The 20,732-nt window shown below is 43.7% G+C and overlaps 1 protein-coding gene across 4 annotated transcripts in view; it reads right to left on the reverse strand.

Moving 5' to 3' along the window:
- The window catches only part of BANP (BTG3 associated nuclear protein), a 973,724-nt gene that overhangs the window by 899,539 nt on the left and 53,453 nt on the right, over window positions 1–20,732 (reverse strand). For 2 of the 4 annotated variants that reach the window (XM_085637629.1, XM_085637628.1), the window contains exons 2-3: window positions 14,821–14,980; window positions 4,153–4,188 (exon numbers count right to left, since the gene is read on the reverse strand). In XM_085637629.1, the coding sequence (XP_085493755.1) occupies window positions 4,153–4,188; window positions 14,821–14,890 (106 nt within the window). In that variant the 5' untranslated portion in view covers window positions 14,891–14,980. The remainder of the gene's footprint in view (window positions 1–4,152; window positions 4,189–14,820; window positions 14,981–20,732) is intronic. The other 2 variants (XM_085637630.1, XM_085637631.1) reach the window with 1 other exon arrangement.

Consider the following 20,732-nt stretch of genomic DNA (forward strand, 5'->3'; position numbering starts at 1 on the left):
GCAGAAGCCATTTATGGAAGCGACGCGCGCAACATCATGCGCGTAATCCTGGATTCAAACCTGTCAAATCAGTTACCCGGCGAGTCAGACGGAGACACACGGCGTTTAGAAGCGGCAAGCTCTGGGGACTTCATTTGGATACCCAACGAAGCTGTTGAGCATGTTCATGTGCTCGTTCGTCATGTCAGGAGACAGGAGGTAACCTTTCAATCAGCTCCCGTCAGTTGTGATTGACCTCTCAGATCGGGCGCTCCCCGCGGCATTTCCTAGCCCGAAAGTGAAGGGGAATGTTCATTTGAAGACTTGCAATCCCTGCGCTACAAGGTAGGAGCAGCATTTTGTTTAGTATATGGAAGCGGTTGCGCTCAGACTAATGCAGTGAGCCACAACCGCCATTGTTCACTTTCTTTCGTGACATTACACTTTTTGATTATTACCCGAAAGACAACCACGGTCACACGGAGTGAACCGCTAGTCTTTCAGATTCCTTGCTGTGACTTTGTAGCCATCAGGATTTGGTGAATAACGGGAGGAACGACATTTAGACCATTTTTGTTTCAAGTTCACGTTTCGAAATACGGAGTCTGGATTTATCATTTGAATATTCCTTTTGTTCTATATGGAAACAGCATTACCAAAGAGGGTGAATTAATTGAACCTGGCGAATCTACCGTTAAGGATTCTAGTATTTCTACTTATCGCTTTGTAGGGTTACAAACCGGTATGTAGGGAACCAGGTGTGTTTCTTAGTTTTAGTGATAAAGGGGGCCCTCAGCTGGTTTACGCTGGTATGTTCCTTTTATCTTTTCTGGTAACAGGTATGATGTAATACCAAGTGGTCTGAAGGAAGACAGAGTTGGTGTGTGTTGTTTTTACGTCCAAGGTAATTGGGAACATTTAGTGAGACTCAACTGAGTGTAGTGTTGCATGCATTTTGTTATTAATGGTGTGTATTTGTATTACAGGTCCTACTCCCCGCTGTTCCCTTCCTACCCTTCCCTCACTTGATCATTCTAATACTCTGTGCATTCATTGTAAGAGTTTGGGGAGATCAAGGGGTGGAACCCTTGTTGCATCGCTCGAACCCTGAGGAGCACCTGTCTTGGGACAGGAACGTCATATATCCTGCAGGTGCAACACTATCATCCAGTCTCCATGGCCCAGGGAGGACAGGAACTGAGATAACGTGAGCATCTTGAATCTCTCCTTCTTCAGGAAGTAGTTGAGAGGGTGCAGGTCTAATACAGAATGGAGGCATTCCATCCCGTTGGGCACCAGAAAATAGGGGGACTAGCAACCACAACCTTCTTATGATGCTGGCACCCTCTCGATGGCTCCTTTGGCCAAAAGAGCATGCACTTCCTGGCGGAGCAGGGAGTGGTGGTCCTCAGTCATCCGATCTGAGGATGGTGGCATGCATGGCAGGGTTTCTGTGAATGGAAGGGTGTAACAATTTGTAGCACCTTTTGTCCGATGTTATGGACTGCCAGTGGGACAGATGGTGCTGGATCCTGCCACCAAGCATTTGTCCATGATGGTGAAAGGGTAAACTTAAGGGATTTGGAAGATGCAGCTGCTGGAGGGGTGGCAAACTGTGCAGACCTCTGGCCTTGGGTCCCACAGGGCTTGAGGCAACTGCGGCATCCACGGCCACAAAAGGACTGAGAAATCTGTTGGTCATGGTGAATAGGTGGGAATGGGCACTGTTGGTAGCCCCTAATATAGCGATGGAAGGGGCGAAAAGCAGAGTGAGGTTGGGACGGAGCCATGGAGAGTCCTAATGACCTGTCAGTGGCCCTGCTGTCCTTAAAGCACTCGAGTGGTGAATCTGCCTTGTTGGCAAAGAGGAGGTTGCCATCGAAGGGCATGCCCATAAGGGATGCCTGGCTATCCCGTGAAAAGCCAGTAGAGCTCAGCCAAATGTGGAGTCAGAGTGCCACTGACAACGCAATCGCTCTGCTTAGCGAGTTGGTTGTATCCAGTCCACAGCATATGGTGAACTTTGTTGTGTTCAGTAATATTCTGGGTATACGCAGAATGAAACCCGAACTGTGTGGGAATATCAGCCCAAGAAGCGCACTGTGTTCACCGACCGCAGTGCGGGGCTGGCGAAAGAGAACATCCTCTTGCTGAAGGTGTCCAGCCTCTTGGATTCCCAATCCGGTGGTGAGGTAGTGAACGCACCAGGTTTGACTCCGGATGTGACAACTAGGATCTCCAGGGTAGGGATCTGGGTGAGCGAAGCTGGAGTGGGGTGGTGGCGGTGGGCAATAGTCCTGTGCAGGACTTGGCCCATGCCCCCAGCAGGCCATCTGTTAGCACTTCATTAAATTGGAGGAGAGGTTCTGTGGGGGTGACTCCCAGCTGTGGCACCACTCTCACAACATTCGTCTTGACTGCCAGCGAGGGCAGCATAAAAGTCCAGGATCTCAGCTGCCCTCCTCACCACCACAGCAAAGGAAGCCCCTTCCTTCGTAGCTACACAGGAGGAGAGACTAAGTCAATGTATGGGGAGGTGTCCAAACCATTGGCATCAGCCAGTTCAACGTACCAATTCTCTTCAGGCACTTCCAATGGGTTTGGGTAGCCATGGGGATCCACAGATCTCTCCCAATCGTATTTCCTACAGGGCCTTTCGAAAAAAGTAGGCTATGGCTCCAAGTCTGGCTGGAGTTGAAGTTGGACGACGCTAGTCCAACTCTGTATCAGACATCTGTCCATGACAGGAACCACAGATCAATATTGTAGTGAGCAGATAAAGGATAAAGAGTGGAAGAAATTATAAGCACCTAATGACTGCTGGAATTTTTCCACCGGCTATATCTGATGTTCTTACCAGCAATTCATGAAACTAGTAGATGACAGGAAAAGATACTGAAAGAGTACAGGTTTATATGATACCAATGGACAAGACTTTGATTCCGGAGGCAGGGGTGAAGGGACAAAAAGCCATTCCAGGTCACTCAATACTATGTCTTAAAACGAGAGCTGGAAGAGCACATGTTACCAAGGAATAGCTTGGACATCAGCAGGAAACGTTTCTCATTTTCTGTTTTAAAAAATATAAGAAGATCAGTTTGGGATAAATTGCAGATCTTAAGTGGAGGAGGTGACACAACTCTAGTCCCAAGTACCCATCAACCCACAATACAGTACAACATTTTAAAAAACACATCCTTTAGCAAGTGATATTCTTTCCATCTGCGAAATCCTGGTTTTCATGGCACTTTAGAATAAGAGAGCACAAGGCTAAGAGATTAGGGTCTGGAAAATAGATAGATCCTGCCACCCGCTCTCCACCAACTCCTTACCTACATGGGTTTCTGGCACACCAATACATCCAATTAACACTAAAACTCAGACCACCACTCCTTTAGCTGTCAACTCAAATTCAAACGAATCACATCTTAATATACTATTAGACTCTGAATCGGAAATGCACCTAATCTATCACTGAGGGAACACCAGTATCAACTAACCTTCTGGAAGTCATTGGTGACTACTCTTCCGTGCCTTTGGATCCTAACTGTACATTCAACGGTTGCCTTGCTTATCTGGTATGGCCCCCACGCTAACGCAGTGCACACCGTATCACCCAATATACATGAAGTAATGCTGTCACACACAACACATTTTAATTGAAGGGCCAACAATTTTTCCCTCACCACAGCTATACCTGTGGGGAACACACTCTGCAATTACTTGTAGCTAAGTTCCCCCACATGCACTGCCTGCATGCAAATATTACTTTCCTCAACCAAGTCTAGAAGAGATCTTCGATGTGGCCACGAGGCAGTATTGCAATGATAAATAAAACAAACAAAATTAACGAAAATGCCAATGTGAAGAACAGCGAGCATGGTGCATTAAATAGTACAGAAACTAAAACATATCACAAATAAAGAAGAAGGCTGTGGCAGAGGCCAGTTAGAGAAAGAGCTGGATGCATAATCATTAAGAGTTTTAAAGTAATTTAGGGGAGACTTGGAAGAATGGCAGAGGATCATACAAATACATATTTTCCAATGATATCAAAGGGAGAAGAGAATTAAAAAGAGGCAGAAACATCAGACAGCTACAGTAATACAAAAAGCGATGTGGGTTTTTAACAGGAAGCTTGTTAGAAGAAAACAAAATCTGAAGTCACTTTACCTGTAGGTCCCCAGCCCCAGGAAGCAGGTCTCAGTGCTGTCACAATAAAGGAAATACAATTAAACCCCCAGATGGGGGCGCGTCAAAATCATATATTGTGGAGATTAAAACACGGGCAAATTTAGACATTTGGCCAATTCAAATCTCCGATACGTACAAAAATTGATTCACAAATGAATGACTTCGGGAAGAAACAAAATAATTAAGGACCGTGGGATATTACAATAAGTCAGTGAACAATTTAAAGGTAAAATTACTTAAAACATGAATATTTGATATTCAGGACTCTGAACAAGAACTTGCTTTATTAAATTCAGTACCTCATGAAATTGCGATGAAAGCAAGACAGCACTTTATAAAATGCTTAACTATGCTGTCGTAATGGGAAAGGGACATCGAGTAGAAGAAAGGGGATCTTCAAAATGCACTGCTCTAAGAAAATACGAAAACTGTGTAGTTGGTGTAAAAAGATTAGGCTTAGCGAGCATATAATTCGCTGTAAATTAGAGCTGGGAGAGAGAAAGTCAATGGCCTATTGTTCTGGGGCCTGGAACAGCAACACTGGTTCAACGACCAGGTTACTTTTAGTGGGTGCTCCATTAACTTCATGTCCCCACAACTTGGTTGGATGAAGAAATTTGAGCATGGGAAGCTGCCTTTTGTAGAAAACCTCACACTACGCTAAAGAGATTAAGTTAGCATGGGAGCTACTACATAAGCAGATTCCAGAAAGGGGGGAGCATTTCTTATGTCAAGTGTCTAATTTGTTTAAATAAACAAGTAATGTTATTTTAAAAAGTGTACCAAAGATCTGACATTGTACATATGCAAACTCTGCAACAATAATGCAATACGTGCAAAAGAAAGATATTCTCAATGCAGTCTTTTTTAACAAGAGCCATGTGTGGTTCGTCCGCAATCCAGGGTCCAGCAACCAAACTACTTTGAGTAGAACAAGTGACATTACACGGTTTCTGGTCTTGCCATTGCAGATGACAATGCAGAAAGTAACATCACAGTCTCTGAACATGAGGACAACACTAAAGTATAAATTAAAATCATTAATCCGATGTATGTTTCGTACAATAAAGCTAGTAAAGTAGGTAAAAATACAATTTAGCTGCCATCGGTCTATTAACTAAGAAACCACCGATAGCCACGGTACAACCCATCATATGGTTGACACAGGTCCAAAAGGTATTCTTATATTTATTTAAATATTTAAATACATACCTGTAGGGCATTCTACAGTGTCACATTCAGCCCTGAGATCTATTTATCTGAACCCATTTAGAGGCATGATTCACACAATGCGCACCCTCAAATGCTAATGCCAAGATCAAGCATAGCAATCATACGCTCATATGGTCTCTTCACTTGACTCATATGACTAGATCTTGTATTCCAGAACTGCCTTATATGACAAGGTAGTGATCAACATAAAAAACAGCCACATGTGTCAGGGACATACTCATATTCAGACGTACAGTTACTTAGGTCTAAGTACTGCTCACTGTGCCAAGTACCTACCCCATGTTAACACAAAAATCTCCCAATAGACACCCAGCAAAGAATAGCTGACATGCTAAGAACATCCTCCTACTACTAGCAGAATTGTATGTGCCCTGTACAAAAGAATGCGGCTGAAACAAGCTCACATGCCAAGAGGCAACCCCATTTGGCCAGCAGGGGATGATATACTTTGTGGAGGGTCATATGCATAGCTATAGCATCAAATTACATTGATCAGATACAGACACATATAGCAAGGTATGATCTCATAATGTCAGAGAAGCCACTTATCCTCAAACTACCACTCACCTCTACTAGCCCCTGTCCTCTTGAGGAGCAGGGGGCAACGACAACTGAGATGCGGTGGCAGGGAGACAGCAATATCATCCATCCTCTTAGTATGATGTTTTCATAATCCCGAGCAGAGCACCACTACCATGTAAGGTGACGTTTATGTCATACAAATATTTAAAGTAAAATAAATTTTAAAAAATACACACAACAATAAGTCTTTTGCAGGGAAAAGAGAAGAGAATGAGATGGCAGCCGGATTAGTGAATGACTAAGACCAAAATGAAAAATACCAGACCAGAAGGGAAAAAACAACCCATAGTTGACAGGCTGAGCAGCTAATGCAGGAGAAGGAATAGCTTCTTACAAGAAAACCTAATTCTCCCACATGGGAATCTTCATTACAATCATAAGTGCCCACAAATAGGATCCCGGAGCACTTTTTATAAAGTATATATTAATTAAGAGTATATTTCTTTAGAACAGGCCAAATTAGTTAATTTTCAACCATTCACTTAAATTTACACACTCTACAAAACAAAACCCAGTGACCTGAAAGCACTTTCACAAAACGTTTTAGAAGGAAAGGGTGAGAAATATATGCACAATATAGCCATATAGGCTGCATCCTTAAAGGTTGGGTGAAAGCGTGCAGCTTCTTTAAGGCACAGAGCCCTTCCAGTATCACATCATACAATGTAGGTGGCAGTTGAGCCAGTATTTATTATTATTATTATTTTTTTAACAGAGTTGATGAATCCCACAAAAACCGAGAGCAATTAACTTTGCCTCTTCTGCAAGGAGGAGGTAGGGTTTCCTGGGACTAATGTAAATTCTGTTGGAAGAGAACTAGGATTTAATTTAATAAACGATTCCCACTTCTCCAGGGGAACTTCATTATAAGCCATAGGCACAGAGTAGAATAGCAAACCCACCTCCTATACACGACTTAAAAGAAGAGGCAAAAGAAAAACCTACAGCGCAATAGCTGAGCAGTTTCCGAAGTTAGGTTTGTCCCACGTAAACATCTGCTCTGGAATCTGTGTCACGGCAAGAGTGCTTTTTGAACGTATGTACAGACCACTAACTGGCTGGTGTGCACACATCTGAATGTAAATGCTCGGTAATAAATCCACAAGAGCAGCTCTACCTCTTATTTAATGAGGTTTGGCACGCAAGCTAAAATCTTGTTGGCATTACTGTAACAATAAAATACAGGACTCTACAGAAGTAGGCAAATGGGGTCATGAACGACCATAATTAACAAATACATGGTCAGATGGTCAAATGTTTTTAGTTTTATCAAGCTAAAACTTTGAAACACTTTTTAAATCCAAGGTATGTAAAGCCCTTTCAGCTGGAGCAGAAGAATTTTGAAAGAATGTTGGAAGGGAAATTGTATGATTAACATGGAAAATCAACCTTAGGACGAAAACGAGGATGAGTTCTCATAACCACTTTGTCTGTATTAAATACACTGAAAGGTTCTTTACAAGCTAGGGCCTGGATTTCACTAATTCTAGGGGCGGAAGCAACTGCCACCAGAAAAGCACCCGTCCAGGATACATGCTGAAGAGATGCCCAATTTGTAGGCTTAAAAGGGGGAGAGGGTGGGGGAGGGGGAGGGGGGGCACAATAATTTGGGCAGGACAACATTCCACCCACAAAGAGGAAAAGATCTCTTTTTGGGGATGGTAAAACTTCCTAAACCCTCCTAGAAAATCTTTCGCAACCAGAATTTTGAAAAACAGTTTGTCATGTTTTTTCCCTGTAAGCGGTTACGGCAGCAAGGTGTACTTTTATAGAAGAAAATGTCAGCACTGACTTGGCTAAATCAAGAAGATAAAGGAGAACAGATTCTTCTTTGTGTTTGGTAGGATCAATATACTTTTGTAGACACCAAATGCAAAACTTCTTCCACTTGAATGACTATAACTCACTAGTGGAAGGATGTCTGGCATCTTTCAAGATGTCTATACAATCTTCTGGCAGATTTAAATGTCCGCATTGCAGAAGTTCAGAAGCAAGGATACCAGGCTCAGTGATGAAGAACGGGATGCAGGATGTGGCCTACACACTTCAATAGAAGAACCAGACTGCACTGCAGTGTTGTTTGTAGAGGTTCCGAGATGTGTAAAAGGTTGGTGTAAGCCACTTCTCTGGAGCTATGAGAATCATTCTCATCCTATCGTTCGCTGGTTGGAGGATCACCTGTATCAATGGTATTGGAGGCAATGCATTTAACTTCTTTGACTAACTGATCAAAAGAGCATTTCCCAGTGTTCCTGGTTTTTAATACCAGGATGCCTAATTTGGGCATTTCATATTGTCTGTGTTTGCAAATCAGTCGGCATCTGGAAAATCCTATTGGGATTTTAGATACAGAGCTCTGCATCTCGTATCTCCCAGTCTGTTGTGGTGTTGTCTGTCTGAACAATCAGGAAATCAGTTGTAGAGCTGTTAGAAACTACTTCAGGGCCAGATGAACTGCCCTCAACTCTAGGAGACTGATGCGATAGGTGTTTTCTTTCGACGACTTCAATCCTTGGCTCTGATGACCATCCATATAGGCACCCCATCCCAGGAGAGAAACATCTAGCATGATGGTTTGCGATGTTGCTTCAGATGAAAAGGTTCCATCATGGGAGAGTGAATTGCAGCCTGGGGCTTCGTAAATTTACCCTCCCAATAGCCTGAGAGTTGATATCACTGGTCTTCCTGGCATTGCTGCAATGGCCTCATCTGCAGATGGGTGTCTGGAACCAAAACTATGTGGAAAGCCCTTTGAACCCAGGAGTGACAAGATGTGATGACTATCAGCTGTTTTGCCTGCAGAAGAGTCAGATTCTTTAAATGGACAGAGCACAGTCTCTGCTCCAAAGTCACTGGTGACTTGGAGTGATTTACTCTGAGGCATAACTGGTGAAACACAGACAGAGTCAAGCTGAAGAGACACTGAGGTGTTGATGCCTTTTAACGTCAACCGTCTAGGTACGAGTAGGCATAGATACCAGTTTTTCACAGGCAAGCTGCCATTACTGCTATGCACTTCAAATAAGAGAGAAGAGCAGATTTTAGGCCAAAAAGTAGGACTTTGTATTTATAATGAGCATTGCCCACCAGAAATCCCAAGAATATGCAAAGTTTTCGAATGATGGGTATGTGAAAGCACGAATCTTTAAGATCCATGATATAAATCCAATCCAGATGATGTAACTGAGGGTATATTTGGTGATGTGTCAACATTTGAAACTTTATTAACTTATTTGTAATCCTGAGGTCTAAAATAGAACTATATTCCTGCCTCAGCCGTTTCTTCTAATCCAGGAAATAGCAGTAATAAACCCCCTTCCCTTTCTGGTGTTTGGGGACACATAATTTGGCATCTTTGAAGAGGAGGTTGTTGACTTCCAAATGAAGCAAGTCTAGATGATATTGAAAAGACCTACTCAGAGGAATGGACGGAAATGGTGACTTGAAACCTCAGAGAATAGTCATTCTCTACAATATTTAACAACCATCTGTCTGTCATAATCTTCTTTTTCCACTCTACCAGATGACAGCTGATGCTTCCCTCACTGGTGTGGTGAATGGAGAGGGGTGAAGAGGAGAATCAGTGTCCCTTCTTTCGTAGCTTTTCACGGCTGAAAGGTTTTTTGATGCTGTTGTTGATAGTACTTCTAGGGCACTGGACGGATTCTACATTTCAATTTTGGAAAGGCTTAAAGAAATATTTTTTGTAATCCTTACGCTACCTGCTTTTAATGTGGCCAATTCTACTTTTATGCACTGCTTTTCTTCGTTTGCAAAATCTCCAAACAAAGTCATTACAGAAAAAGGAAGATTTTAAATAATCTGACTGTAAACATGTAAGATGGAGCTATTAAGCTTGGCAAAGACCATGACAATTGCCATGAACATCTAGCTTGGCAATATCTGCAGGGTTACTAATCACTTGGTTAGATACCATGATATCATCTTGAAGCTTCTCAGAAGTTCTGTCTATCCTCTCAAGGTAACTTATCTTATCTATGAAGATTTACCACAGAGCCCTATCGTGACATCCAAAATGAACAATGGCACTGTCTTTATAGCAATGGTTGCTGTACCACAGAACTTTCTGTCTAGCAAATCCATCTTCTTGCTTGCCTTCTCAGGATACACTGTTAAGGGCGAGGACGTGGGATGGGGTTTTTGCTGATGCCACTATGACACAATGAGGATGAGGATCTGCATGCCGGAAGAAAGGACCTTACTCGGAGCTTTGTATTTCTTTTTGCAACTGTGAAGGCTAAGAATTGGCTTAAGCTGGACAAAGGAAATACTCCATTGCAGGACCAAGAAGTCATGGAACCAACAGCAGCAAAGGGGAGGAAAAAGAATGAGAATGTAGCGTCTCAAAGAGGACTGAAGACTTTTTGAAAAGTGGATATGTCATCAATAGAGGAAACCCTGGATGGAGGCAAACCCATAGGAGTCAGGGAGTAGTGACAAACTGAAGATGATGCTGTAGAGTAAGAGCGATGAGAGGACCTAGGGTATCATAAAGAATAGGACCGATGAGTTGACCTTGAGCGATGAGTAGATCTAGAACAATATCTAGAACAATTAAGAGAAGGAATCAGAGAATGGTGATGTCTATTCAACTTTCTAGACTGTCTCCTCAGCGATCTGGACAGCCAGCTCTCAGTCTCCTAGCTGGTGTCACTAGGGTCTCAGCAGAAACCAGGGAACCAATCAGTCGATGGAAGATCGGAAGAGCCGGCGTTAGTAATGCTGGGTGACAAGAGTTATGGGCTGCGTAGGTGGAGGGGACAATGACTGAACATCTGGTTCGGATTGCGCTGGATGAGGTCTTGGACAGGGCATAATTCCCCGGAGAGTGCTCTGAGGCAGAAGACAAGGTACCTGCTTGCAAGACTTATGTGCACGGAGACGTTGAGTAGGCCGTGTCTGAAGACCGCAAAATTATTCTTCTTTTTTTAGATTGCGGACCGAGTCAGTTTAAAGGTGGAAAGGAGTACCTCGACGTTGAATGTCTCCACGACATCAAGAGAGTTTAAAGTAGACAACCTAGTCCTTGATCTGCAGTTCCTCAGAGGTAAGTCAGCTCTCAACAGCAAGGAAGTGGTGTCATATACCTAGATGTTGAATGTGCTCATTTTCTTTTTTTGATGTGGGATCTGTCCATGGTTTCTTCTGTGGAGCGGGTCCTTGGAGGTGGTGGAAGGAACAGAGGTAGAGGGAACATCCTCCCCCTGCCCTTCTGGGTGCTTCTTCACATCTGCGCAGCTCCTCCTGATGACCATGAAGTATTATCTTCTCCAACCCTGGACAGGGTATGCCCAGACATGAGTCTGTTGCTCATTTTGCCACTGGATTCAAGCTAGCCTGGCTGATGAGGGCTATTAGCCCATTACCGGTCCCAGGATGCTGGTTTCCAGTCCAAGGAAGACCTGGCTTGGCAGTTCGGGCTGGACTGTTCCCATGAGACACAGGGTCAAAACTGATTTGCATATAGCTGTGTCTGAACTGGGGTGGCGAAGTGAGCTAAAGAACGATGATGGATTCAACCCAGATCTGTGACGGGGGTGAGTGTCTGAAAAGTGTCAGCGCTCCGTCCATCATCTCCTTGTGTTCGCAGCAAAAACATAGGGTCCAGCAAGAAGTGAAAAATCCTGTGTGTCCCTCCAAAAAATGTGGATTTCCAGCAATATACCTCAAATACTAAAGGCTCTTGCAAAAAGTCATGTTTTTATTATTTTCCTCATTGCACTTCAAGATGCATGGTAGTGTGGGTGATGTAGTAGATACCAAAAAGGTTGACACCAAAGTGTAGGTGCCACAAAGCGACCTGCAGCTTCCAAGCAGTGATATTGTGGGATGGACAAAAGCTTTGCAGATGAAGATCTTAACTGCCTTCTGAGGACCATCTGTGGATGAACATCTGTGACTTCAGTGACTGCCCGCATAAAGAACAATATGTCATGGAGAGAGTTTAGAAGAACATATGTTTTTGAAAAAGAAGCCAATGAAGGCTCCATAGATGAGGATAAGTGTGATTAAAATGTGGGCAACCAGCATCAACCAGATGGCACGTCTTTAAAGCATTTAGATGGATTATACAAGATAGTTCTGAAATTAGGAACACTACTGAATTCAAAGGGATATGGTCCCATCTCTGTGAGCCGGGAGGTGCACTCTTGCCACCAACAACCATCATTTCCATTTCATTCAAGTTTAGTTCAAGCCCAATGAATAATCTGCTAATTAGGTGGTGAAAAATGTTCAGTTTCTTCATTGTCAGCAGCCCTTTCTCGAACCAACTGTGTCTTTAGTTGAGGATAAACGTTAAGACTACCAATTCTTCTGTCTCCTGTAGAATAATGATGCTGAACAGACTTTAATCAATCCCCATTAGTTTAACAAGTCTAAGATTTCATAGATACAGAAAGCATAATAAAAGTTGTTTTTGCTTTAGATTTTAAAACCACTCTGATGTTTACAGTCTGTAACAGTCTGTAACAGACATGGGTTTGCTCAATGACAGAGTTGCCACTGGTTGTGCTTAAGAAAGGCATATTTCTGCCAATTGTATTAAATGGGCTTTATGCTGACTTAAAAAAAGACTCAAAACTCAATTTCAAACATAAAGCTGATTTAAGCTCTCCTTAACAAATACATACTGCTCCCCTGAACATAACAGGGCATACCTCTACACTTCATGCTAAACAAAACATCATACCTTCTCCCCCTACCTTCGAACTAAGTTCTGTTCTAATCATGACCTTATAAATAGAACCATTAAAATTCTTTCCTTCTCTTTTCACCTTCTCCTTCTTCCCTAGTCTTAAGATGAAAACACTCCCAAGTAATTCCCTGCCTTTCTAAAGTATATACACAACAATCGGACACTACTACAATACTCCAGAGCCTTTGACCAATTTAACACAACACTTCAACATGGTTTTGACACACACTATCCTATTAGGAACATTCTCACCTGCGTCTCCACACCAACAACCCTATATCACACCAGTCATTTGTTTACTTAAAAAGATCATGTGGAAGCTCCTACACAAACGTTGCAAATAAAGGAGCCCGGAAATCATGACCTCTATCAACATGCCTTACACGCACTATTACTAGCTTTAGACAACACAAAATCAACCTATTTTGAAAATTGTGCAGGGACAATCAACAACTTAATCTCGTCATGTAATTCCATCACAAATTATTCACTCATTGCTAAGAATGTAATTCACGTTTCCTGAAAGATCTCCGTCATGAGAGATACTCACTACTACCGACTCTTTTTATCCCAGTTTACCAATTAGATTAGCCAACTGTACTCTATAATTTTTCTACCACTCTACTTATGAAACTCCTCTCTATACTCAAATCAGCAAATCCATCCTGCACCCAATCAGATCATTTTAGCTCACAAATTATTATATCTTTATCTCGCTCCTCAAAGGTTCTTCTCTGCCATGGCTCTCCCTTTAACCACTTTCATCTATCTGGAACCTATCCACTATTTTTCAAACCTGCAATAGCACTACCATTAGTTTAATGCTAAATCTTTCTCTCCCACTAAATATTCCAGCTCCCTTTCTTTTCCAGGAAACTGACACAAATAGATTTCAACCGTCTTACTATACACCTCACTTCTAATAATCTTCCTAACACTTTCAAATAAGACTTTTGTGCTCCCCATTCAACTGGAACTACACACTCCTTCGGTGGCACACTTTACTTCCTTGGCTTTCGACAATCATCGGTCATCCTGTCCTTATATTTCTTTCTCTATAAGCAGCATTTGATACAGGGGATCATCATGTTTTTTTTTTTCTTCTCTACACAACATTGACATCATAGACTCTGCTCTGCAATGCTTCTTATCTTATCATTGGATAAGTCTTTCTCTATGACATGAGATTTTAATTTATGCCTGCCAATCTCTCTAGCAGCTAGCATTCCCGAATGCTCACTCTTAGATCGGTTCCTTTTCTTTCTCTCAACACCACTTTGCTTCTCCTCTTCTTGCTTCTTCCACCATCCCTGCTCCCCTCCTCTCATCATGCGATTGCATAAGGCCACTCCTATTTGGATGGTTTTACCAACCCTTCGAAAACAAAGGTTCTAAACTACTGCGTCTATTCCCACTCATCCCTCTATCCTACCCCATCCACTTCCCCATGATACCTTGACTTGATTTTCCTCCAATTGTTTATGACTTCTAGTTCAATTTGGTACTGAATACTTATGAAAATGTGCACTCATTTCTCCCATTCCACACTACCAAAAGCATAGACCAATTTACTTGAACCTAGTAAATTGGGTACTGCCAAAGTTTACTTATGAGCCTCTCTCAATACTCTGTCTCTTTCCCGTACAATTCATGAACTTTTCCACTTGAATTTTAATCAGCCTTTAAAGCGTATACTTCTCACATCCTTTCGATACAACAGATTTCAGCTAAAAACAGGGCACTCTACAAACTAATGCCATTTCTTTTCAAATGAGTCCATGTAATGTCCCAGAGTTACCATTAGGACTCAATACACCCACACTCAATATCAAATGTGCAAATTTGAAACACAACAAACACGAAAAACTTCTTGTCCAGCCCAAGTCTGAATCTCTCCATCTCTTAGTTTTCCTTTCACTGGATCTACCTAAACTAAATGTTGCCATTCAATTAAAAATTTAAAAGATTGCTGCAGGAATGTGTATGCGGTAGCCTATAAATAAATGTTGAACCAAGCACAGGTTTTGGTTAAACCATACACAAGGATGTAAGAACTGGATGCACAAATACTTATAAACAATCATCTTGTAGTTGAATAAATGTTAATAACTCACCTGGCTGATCAGGGTTCAGATCCTCTACTGCAATCTGAACTACTTCAGCCAATTCCTGTTCGGACATCATTCAGAACTACGTTCTGGGTGAATCTCCAATACTACTCCAGTTATATCTGCCCAAACGAATACTGCCAGTATCCAGCAAGGTCTTGCACACCTGTCCAAAAAAAAAAATATTTAGTAAGCTTACCCATATTCACCTAGGTCAAGAAAGGCTTATGGAACACTCACAGATTACTGATCACATCCAAGGCACAATCAAAAAATCAAAGGAGGGAGTGCAGAGGAAAAAGGTAGAATTGTCCTCCTCTTGATACTGTTATCCAACATAGGTATTCTACCATGTATTATGTGAATATATATGCACCCATGTGTGTGTTGCTATTTTTATTTGAAGTGTTTAGTCATACGTGAAAAATGGTGCAAAAGGATCAGAGCTCCTTCTCTTAATTTGTGGGAAGGGCACTGTTTCAAAACATTTTAAAATACCCCTCACACACTGAAACCTGATTCAGGGTCATGCTTCATCATTGGGGTCTTCCCACCCCTCTACGGGACGGGGCGTGCTACGACTTACGTAGACGCAGGAGCACTTTATTCAGTGGTTGGTGCGTATGTTTAGTGCGTGGGATCATGAAAAGAAAATGTGAGATGGTTAAAAATTCTCTGGCTAGTGGAACGAAAATACTTTATTGTCTTCCCTGGCTGAGAATAGTAAAAGTGGGGAGGTGTAGATGGTGTACTATAATGAGTCACCTCCTACAAGATCGATATGTTTCAGAAGCCATCCCCTTGGCTTTCTTCCTCAGGACCAAAAAACCGATCCCTGTTACACCTCAATGGGTGATAGAATAAATGTACATATGCCTGATAGTCACAAACAATGTCCTTTGTTCCCCGTTATGGAGTAGAAAAATATACCACTTGTATATCTTAAGAACTTTAGAATTTAATCGTTATCGCTCCATGAGCTCACACGAGCAGTGTAGGGCGCCTTCAAATAGACAATGCTGGCAGGAATGCGATCACCAAAGGAAGTACCTTCTCGTGGCTCGTCGGAAGGGAGGCGGGAGCGGGCTCAGTTGGGGGGGCGGGGAAGCAGCGGCGGGAAAAGGAGAGAGTGGGTGGCGGCAAATCAGGGGGCACGGGGAATGAAAAACAACAAAAACACAATCACAACAAGTAACACAGGAGAACAAAAAAAGGCAAAAACAATCAGGTAAACAATCAGGAAAAAAGAACCACAGACGCCAGAGGACCTGCGGTGCAGTCACGGCTGGGATCCCACACTGGCTGAGTGACTTGACCCTGCATCATCAGTAAGTGCCAGAGTGAGCGGCAGACTATTTCACCTCATAGAGTAAACACTTGCGATGCCGTAATTTAATTGCCATAGTAATTTCTGGCAAGTTTGCCTAGCAATTCGGCGGTAGTAGTAAGCAGGTGCCGCAGGAGGTGCTTGTGTCATGCTCCGGCCGTGCTCCCTTCCTCCAAAGCATCCCCGCTGTGCTGCAGTCCTCTGGCCCTCTCCTTTCCCCGTAGTCACGCCCTGCGCATCCGATGGCGTCGCTGGAAACAAAAGTTGCCAGTGAGTTCTCGGTAGGGCCCGATTTTTGACTGTGCGGCAGGTGCCGGGTAGGTAGAGAGCCGTGAAACTCATTAATAATAGCGGGCGGCCGCACACTGGACCCCAAAGGCAGTGCTCAGCTATTGATTTAATTATACTGCTCAGTGCGAGCCCTGTTGAAGAAGCGTGCAGATACCGCAGAGGCAGAGCGATTCAAAGAAATACTTTCAGCAGATGTTATTTTGATGTATGTGTGGGAGCAAGGTCTGCTTTGAGATTGTGATAGAAAATGCCCTGGGTTGTCAGTATCTGCGGGCAAAGATAGAGTGGCTGAACACACAAAATCTGCTTTCATTCTGATTAATCAGATAAGTATTGCTAATGCGAAGGGAGCGATTGCCCAGGTCCGAGCTTTTAGATGTGCTGCACTACTGGCTCAACTGAGGGAGGGAGCTTATATTAGCTTTTGTGTCTGTTGCGGAGATATTTATTTATTTTGCAATCACGCTTGCGACTTCAAAATTTTGAGTTTAAAGTTTAATTTAAAAGTACAATTCTTCCATGCAGCTGGTCACATTCCACAGTCAGTTAAAGTTAAAGGCCGTTGCTTATGACATTGAGTTCGGAAAACCTAACCAATACCTTTAAACTTAACCACAAGCTACATCTGTGTGTGGGTGGGAGCTGCTCCGCGTGTCTGTCCTTCCAAAACTGCAAACTTACAGTGCTAATTAATGGGCCTTCCGTTTCTGGTGCTTTGCAGCAGTAGTAAGATCTTCTTAGAAGTTCTTGTTGCTCAAGTGGGTGTAATTTCTGATTTTTATATCTTTGCTTCATCTTCATTGCTTGATTTTGCTCGCGAGAAAGTTTCACTCATAGTTGTTGAAATGTCACTCATATTTACACTGAAATTATGAAAATGTCACACATAGCAATCTTAAAACATTGGCAGCTATAACACAGGGAGGGTCGAAGGAGTTGTAGGCAACATAGGGGAGGCCTTCCATGGTCTTGATAAGCCACAATATACCTCGCAACAGACACAATCTATATAGGACTGTGATGCAATTAAGATTTGAAAGCTCACTAAGACCGGTGTATAACTGGAGGTCAAACACTCTGAAGCAAATAACGTCTTCGTTGGATCTCAGGTTTGGGGGTTAACAAATGTGGAATAACTTATGCAAAATGTATTTGAACCTATTTTGCATAACTTAATATGGAGCTTTTTCGATCTTGCTATTGTTGTTACCACTAGCAAAAATCTGGTGTTGACAATGTGTTGCAAAACAACAGGACAATTTGCTCTCTGCTTCTAATCAGCTGCAGTGCCTAAACAGGTGCAGATAATGTTAGTGGCAATTTTTGCATCTGCGCTGGTTTTTAACGTTTAAATGTCCCTCATGAGTGTGAACCCTAAACACGTTCAGTATCTCAGCTTCCTTTTCAAGGACAAGAATAGAGTGAAAGCCCTGGGTCTTGACATGCAGCTTCAATTCCCAAAAGTCAGACCTGCAGTTGCTGGTTCTTCAGACTCTCAATGATAAAACGTCAGTGTTATGGTACCATTCTAAGAGTTAGAAGTGTTGGAGAACAGCTATGTAGGGGCTCGAATGGGGAGCCAATAAGGAACATCAGGACCAATTAAGGTCCCACGGGGGCATGATGAAAGGGGCAGGAGAGAACAAATGTTGCAAACTCTTAAAGATATGTGTCACAACAGATGACAGTGAGGGCTGATCCAGAAACCGCAAAAAGCAGATGGCAAAAAGATAAACTTTAACAATGTTAACGATGCCCATGGCAAGGCCTTGCCAGCTAGTGAAAACATGCACAACAACACCTCCGACAAGTAGGTAGAAAGTGGATCAACATGAAATGAAGAACACGTAAGCCACAAATTCATCCAAACACCAGCTGTAAACAGTTTTTGTTGAGGAACGCCTGGCTGTCAATGTGGCATCACACATTTCAGGAGGAAGATCAAAGGCATTGTGCCACTCGATCTTCATGCATGAAGGTGAAGTGTGCACAGATTCAGATGCAGGACAATGCCCTGATGCTGCAAAGGGAGATCCTCCCAAAGAAGCAGCCTGATCGGAGGACAGATGCTCATGCTCAGGAATTCGGGATACCAAACTCTCATTATGCAGTCCAAAGCCACTAAGATGACCTGGGCCGGTCTTTCCTGAACTTCTTGAGAACCCGGGACAGGAGTGTTATCAGCAGCAAGGTGTAAAATAGTCCTGGGTTCCAATCTAAGCGCAACTTATCTCCGAGCGAGAGCTGCTTTGGAAACTCCAATGCGCAGAAGCACTGAAATTGCATCTTCTCGGCGATGGCGAACGGTTCGAGCCGTGGTTCTCTGCATTCTCGGAAGATACCTTGAGCCACCTTTGGATGTAGACACCATTTGTGAACCACCAGGCATTGACAGCTAAGTTAGTCTGCCCTGGCATTCAGAGATCCCGCCAGGTGCTGCACGACTAGGAAGATGTCCTGACGTTCCAACCAAGTCCAGAGGCGTGGGGCCTCTTGGCACGGGGTCTAAGATACCATGCCGCCCTGCTTGTTGCAATACCACATGGCGGCAGTGATGTCCGTGAAAACCTGAACTAGCCTTTCCTTGATGGATGAAAGGAAGGCCTTCAATGCCAAAATGATAGCCAGCAGCTCCAGGAGATTGATTTGGAGCTGGGATTCCGCCGGAGACCAGAAACCTCTGACCTCCTCCTCTCCCAAGTGGCTACTCTACCCAGATGTGATGCATCAGTCACTACTGGGCAGAGAAGGGAAAGGGTCTGCTGCTGATCCAATTGCAGTTTGTAAACCACTGCAGATCTTTTGCAGTCCCGACCCCTCCCCCCAAAATGGTCAGTGAGATTCCACTGGTGTTGTGCCCACTGGGACTTCAGATCCCAATACAGAGTCCATATATACTTCACCAGCAGGATAAAGGAGGCCATCAGACCCAGCAACCTCAGAGTCAGTCTCACCGAAATCTAGGACGGAGGTCGAAACATCGGGATAAGAGCCGAATGTCCTGGACTCGTCACTCCTGAGAATAGGTGCATAACTGCATCGTGTCCAGCTGGTTTCGATGAAGGGGAACGTCTGAGAGAGTCAGGTGTGACTACGGCATGTTGACAGTGAACGCCAATGAGCGCAGTATATTTGCTGTAGTCCTAAAGTGAGTGATGAATGCTTGGGGGGAGCCAGACTTCAACAGCCAGGCGTCGCAATAGGGGAAGACTGGGATCCCTGACCTCTGCATGTCTGCTGCAAGCCCCGCCATCACTTTCTCAAACGTCCAAGGGGCACTTGTGAGGTTAAAGCGGAGCACAGCGACTTGGAAGTGCTCATGGCCTATCATGAAACGCAGATAACACCTGTGGGCCTGCAGTACGAGAATGTAGAAATAAGTCCCCTGAAGGTCCAACAATACAATCCAGTCTCGAGGGCAGACAGAACCTGAGCAAACATGAGCATCTTGAATTTCTCTTCCTCTAGAGAGGCGTTGAGGGCAGAAATCTACTATAGGCTGAGGCATCTGCCTTTTTGGACACCAGAAAGAAGGAGGAATAAGAACCATATCCTACTTCTGACAATGGCACCCTCTCAATTACTCTTTTGGCCAGCAGAGTATGCACTTCCTGACGGAGTCAAAAGAGATGGTCCTCCACCAGCCGTTCTACAGATGGTGGCAAGATAGACAGGGTTTCCAGAAATGGAAGGGCATAAACCCACTGTATGATCCGGAGCACCCACTTGTCAGAGGTTACTGCTTGCCATTGAGGCAGATGGTGCCTAATCCTGCCGCCAACAGGATGGATGTGTTGTGTTGAAGACCTGCTAAAGAGGCTCAGAGGCTGCAGCAGCCATAGGTGCGGAGGAGTGGCCAGTATGCTGGGTGTGTGTTCCACGTCCCCTATGAAATTCAGGCCCCCAGCCACGAAAAGACTGAGATACCTGCTGGAATGGGGTGGGGGGGGGGGGGGGTTAAGGCTGGAATTGTGGGCGCACATAGGATTCATGGCTATGGCCAGGGAAAGGACAAAAGCAAGAGTGTTGCTGTTGTCAAGAACCCAACAAGAGGCCTTGGGATCTGACGGTGACTCGACTTTCCTTAAAGTGTTCGAGCGCTGTGTCCGCCTTATCAATAAACGTGGCAGGAGCCATCAAAACGCATATCAATCAAGGAAGATTGGACATCCCCTGAAATCCCCTTCAACCTCAGCCAGGCATGTCTGCGGAGGGCAACCATTGAGGCTATGGCCCTGCCTAGGGAGTCTGCGGTGTTCAGTTTAAATCAAATGGTGAACTGCACTTCGTCTCGGTTATT

The sequence above is a fragment of the Triturus cristatus genome, chromosome 12 (assembly GCF_964204655.1).
Source record: "Triturus cristatus chromosome 12, aTriCri1.1, whole genome shotgun sequence".
Classification (NCBI taxonomy): Eukaryota; Metazoa; Chordata; class Amphibia; order Caudata; family Salamandridae; genus Triturus; species Triturus cristatus.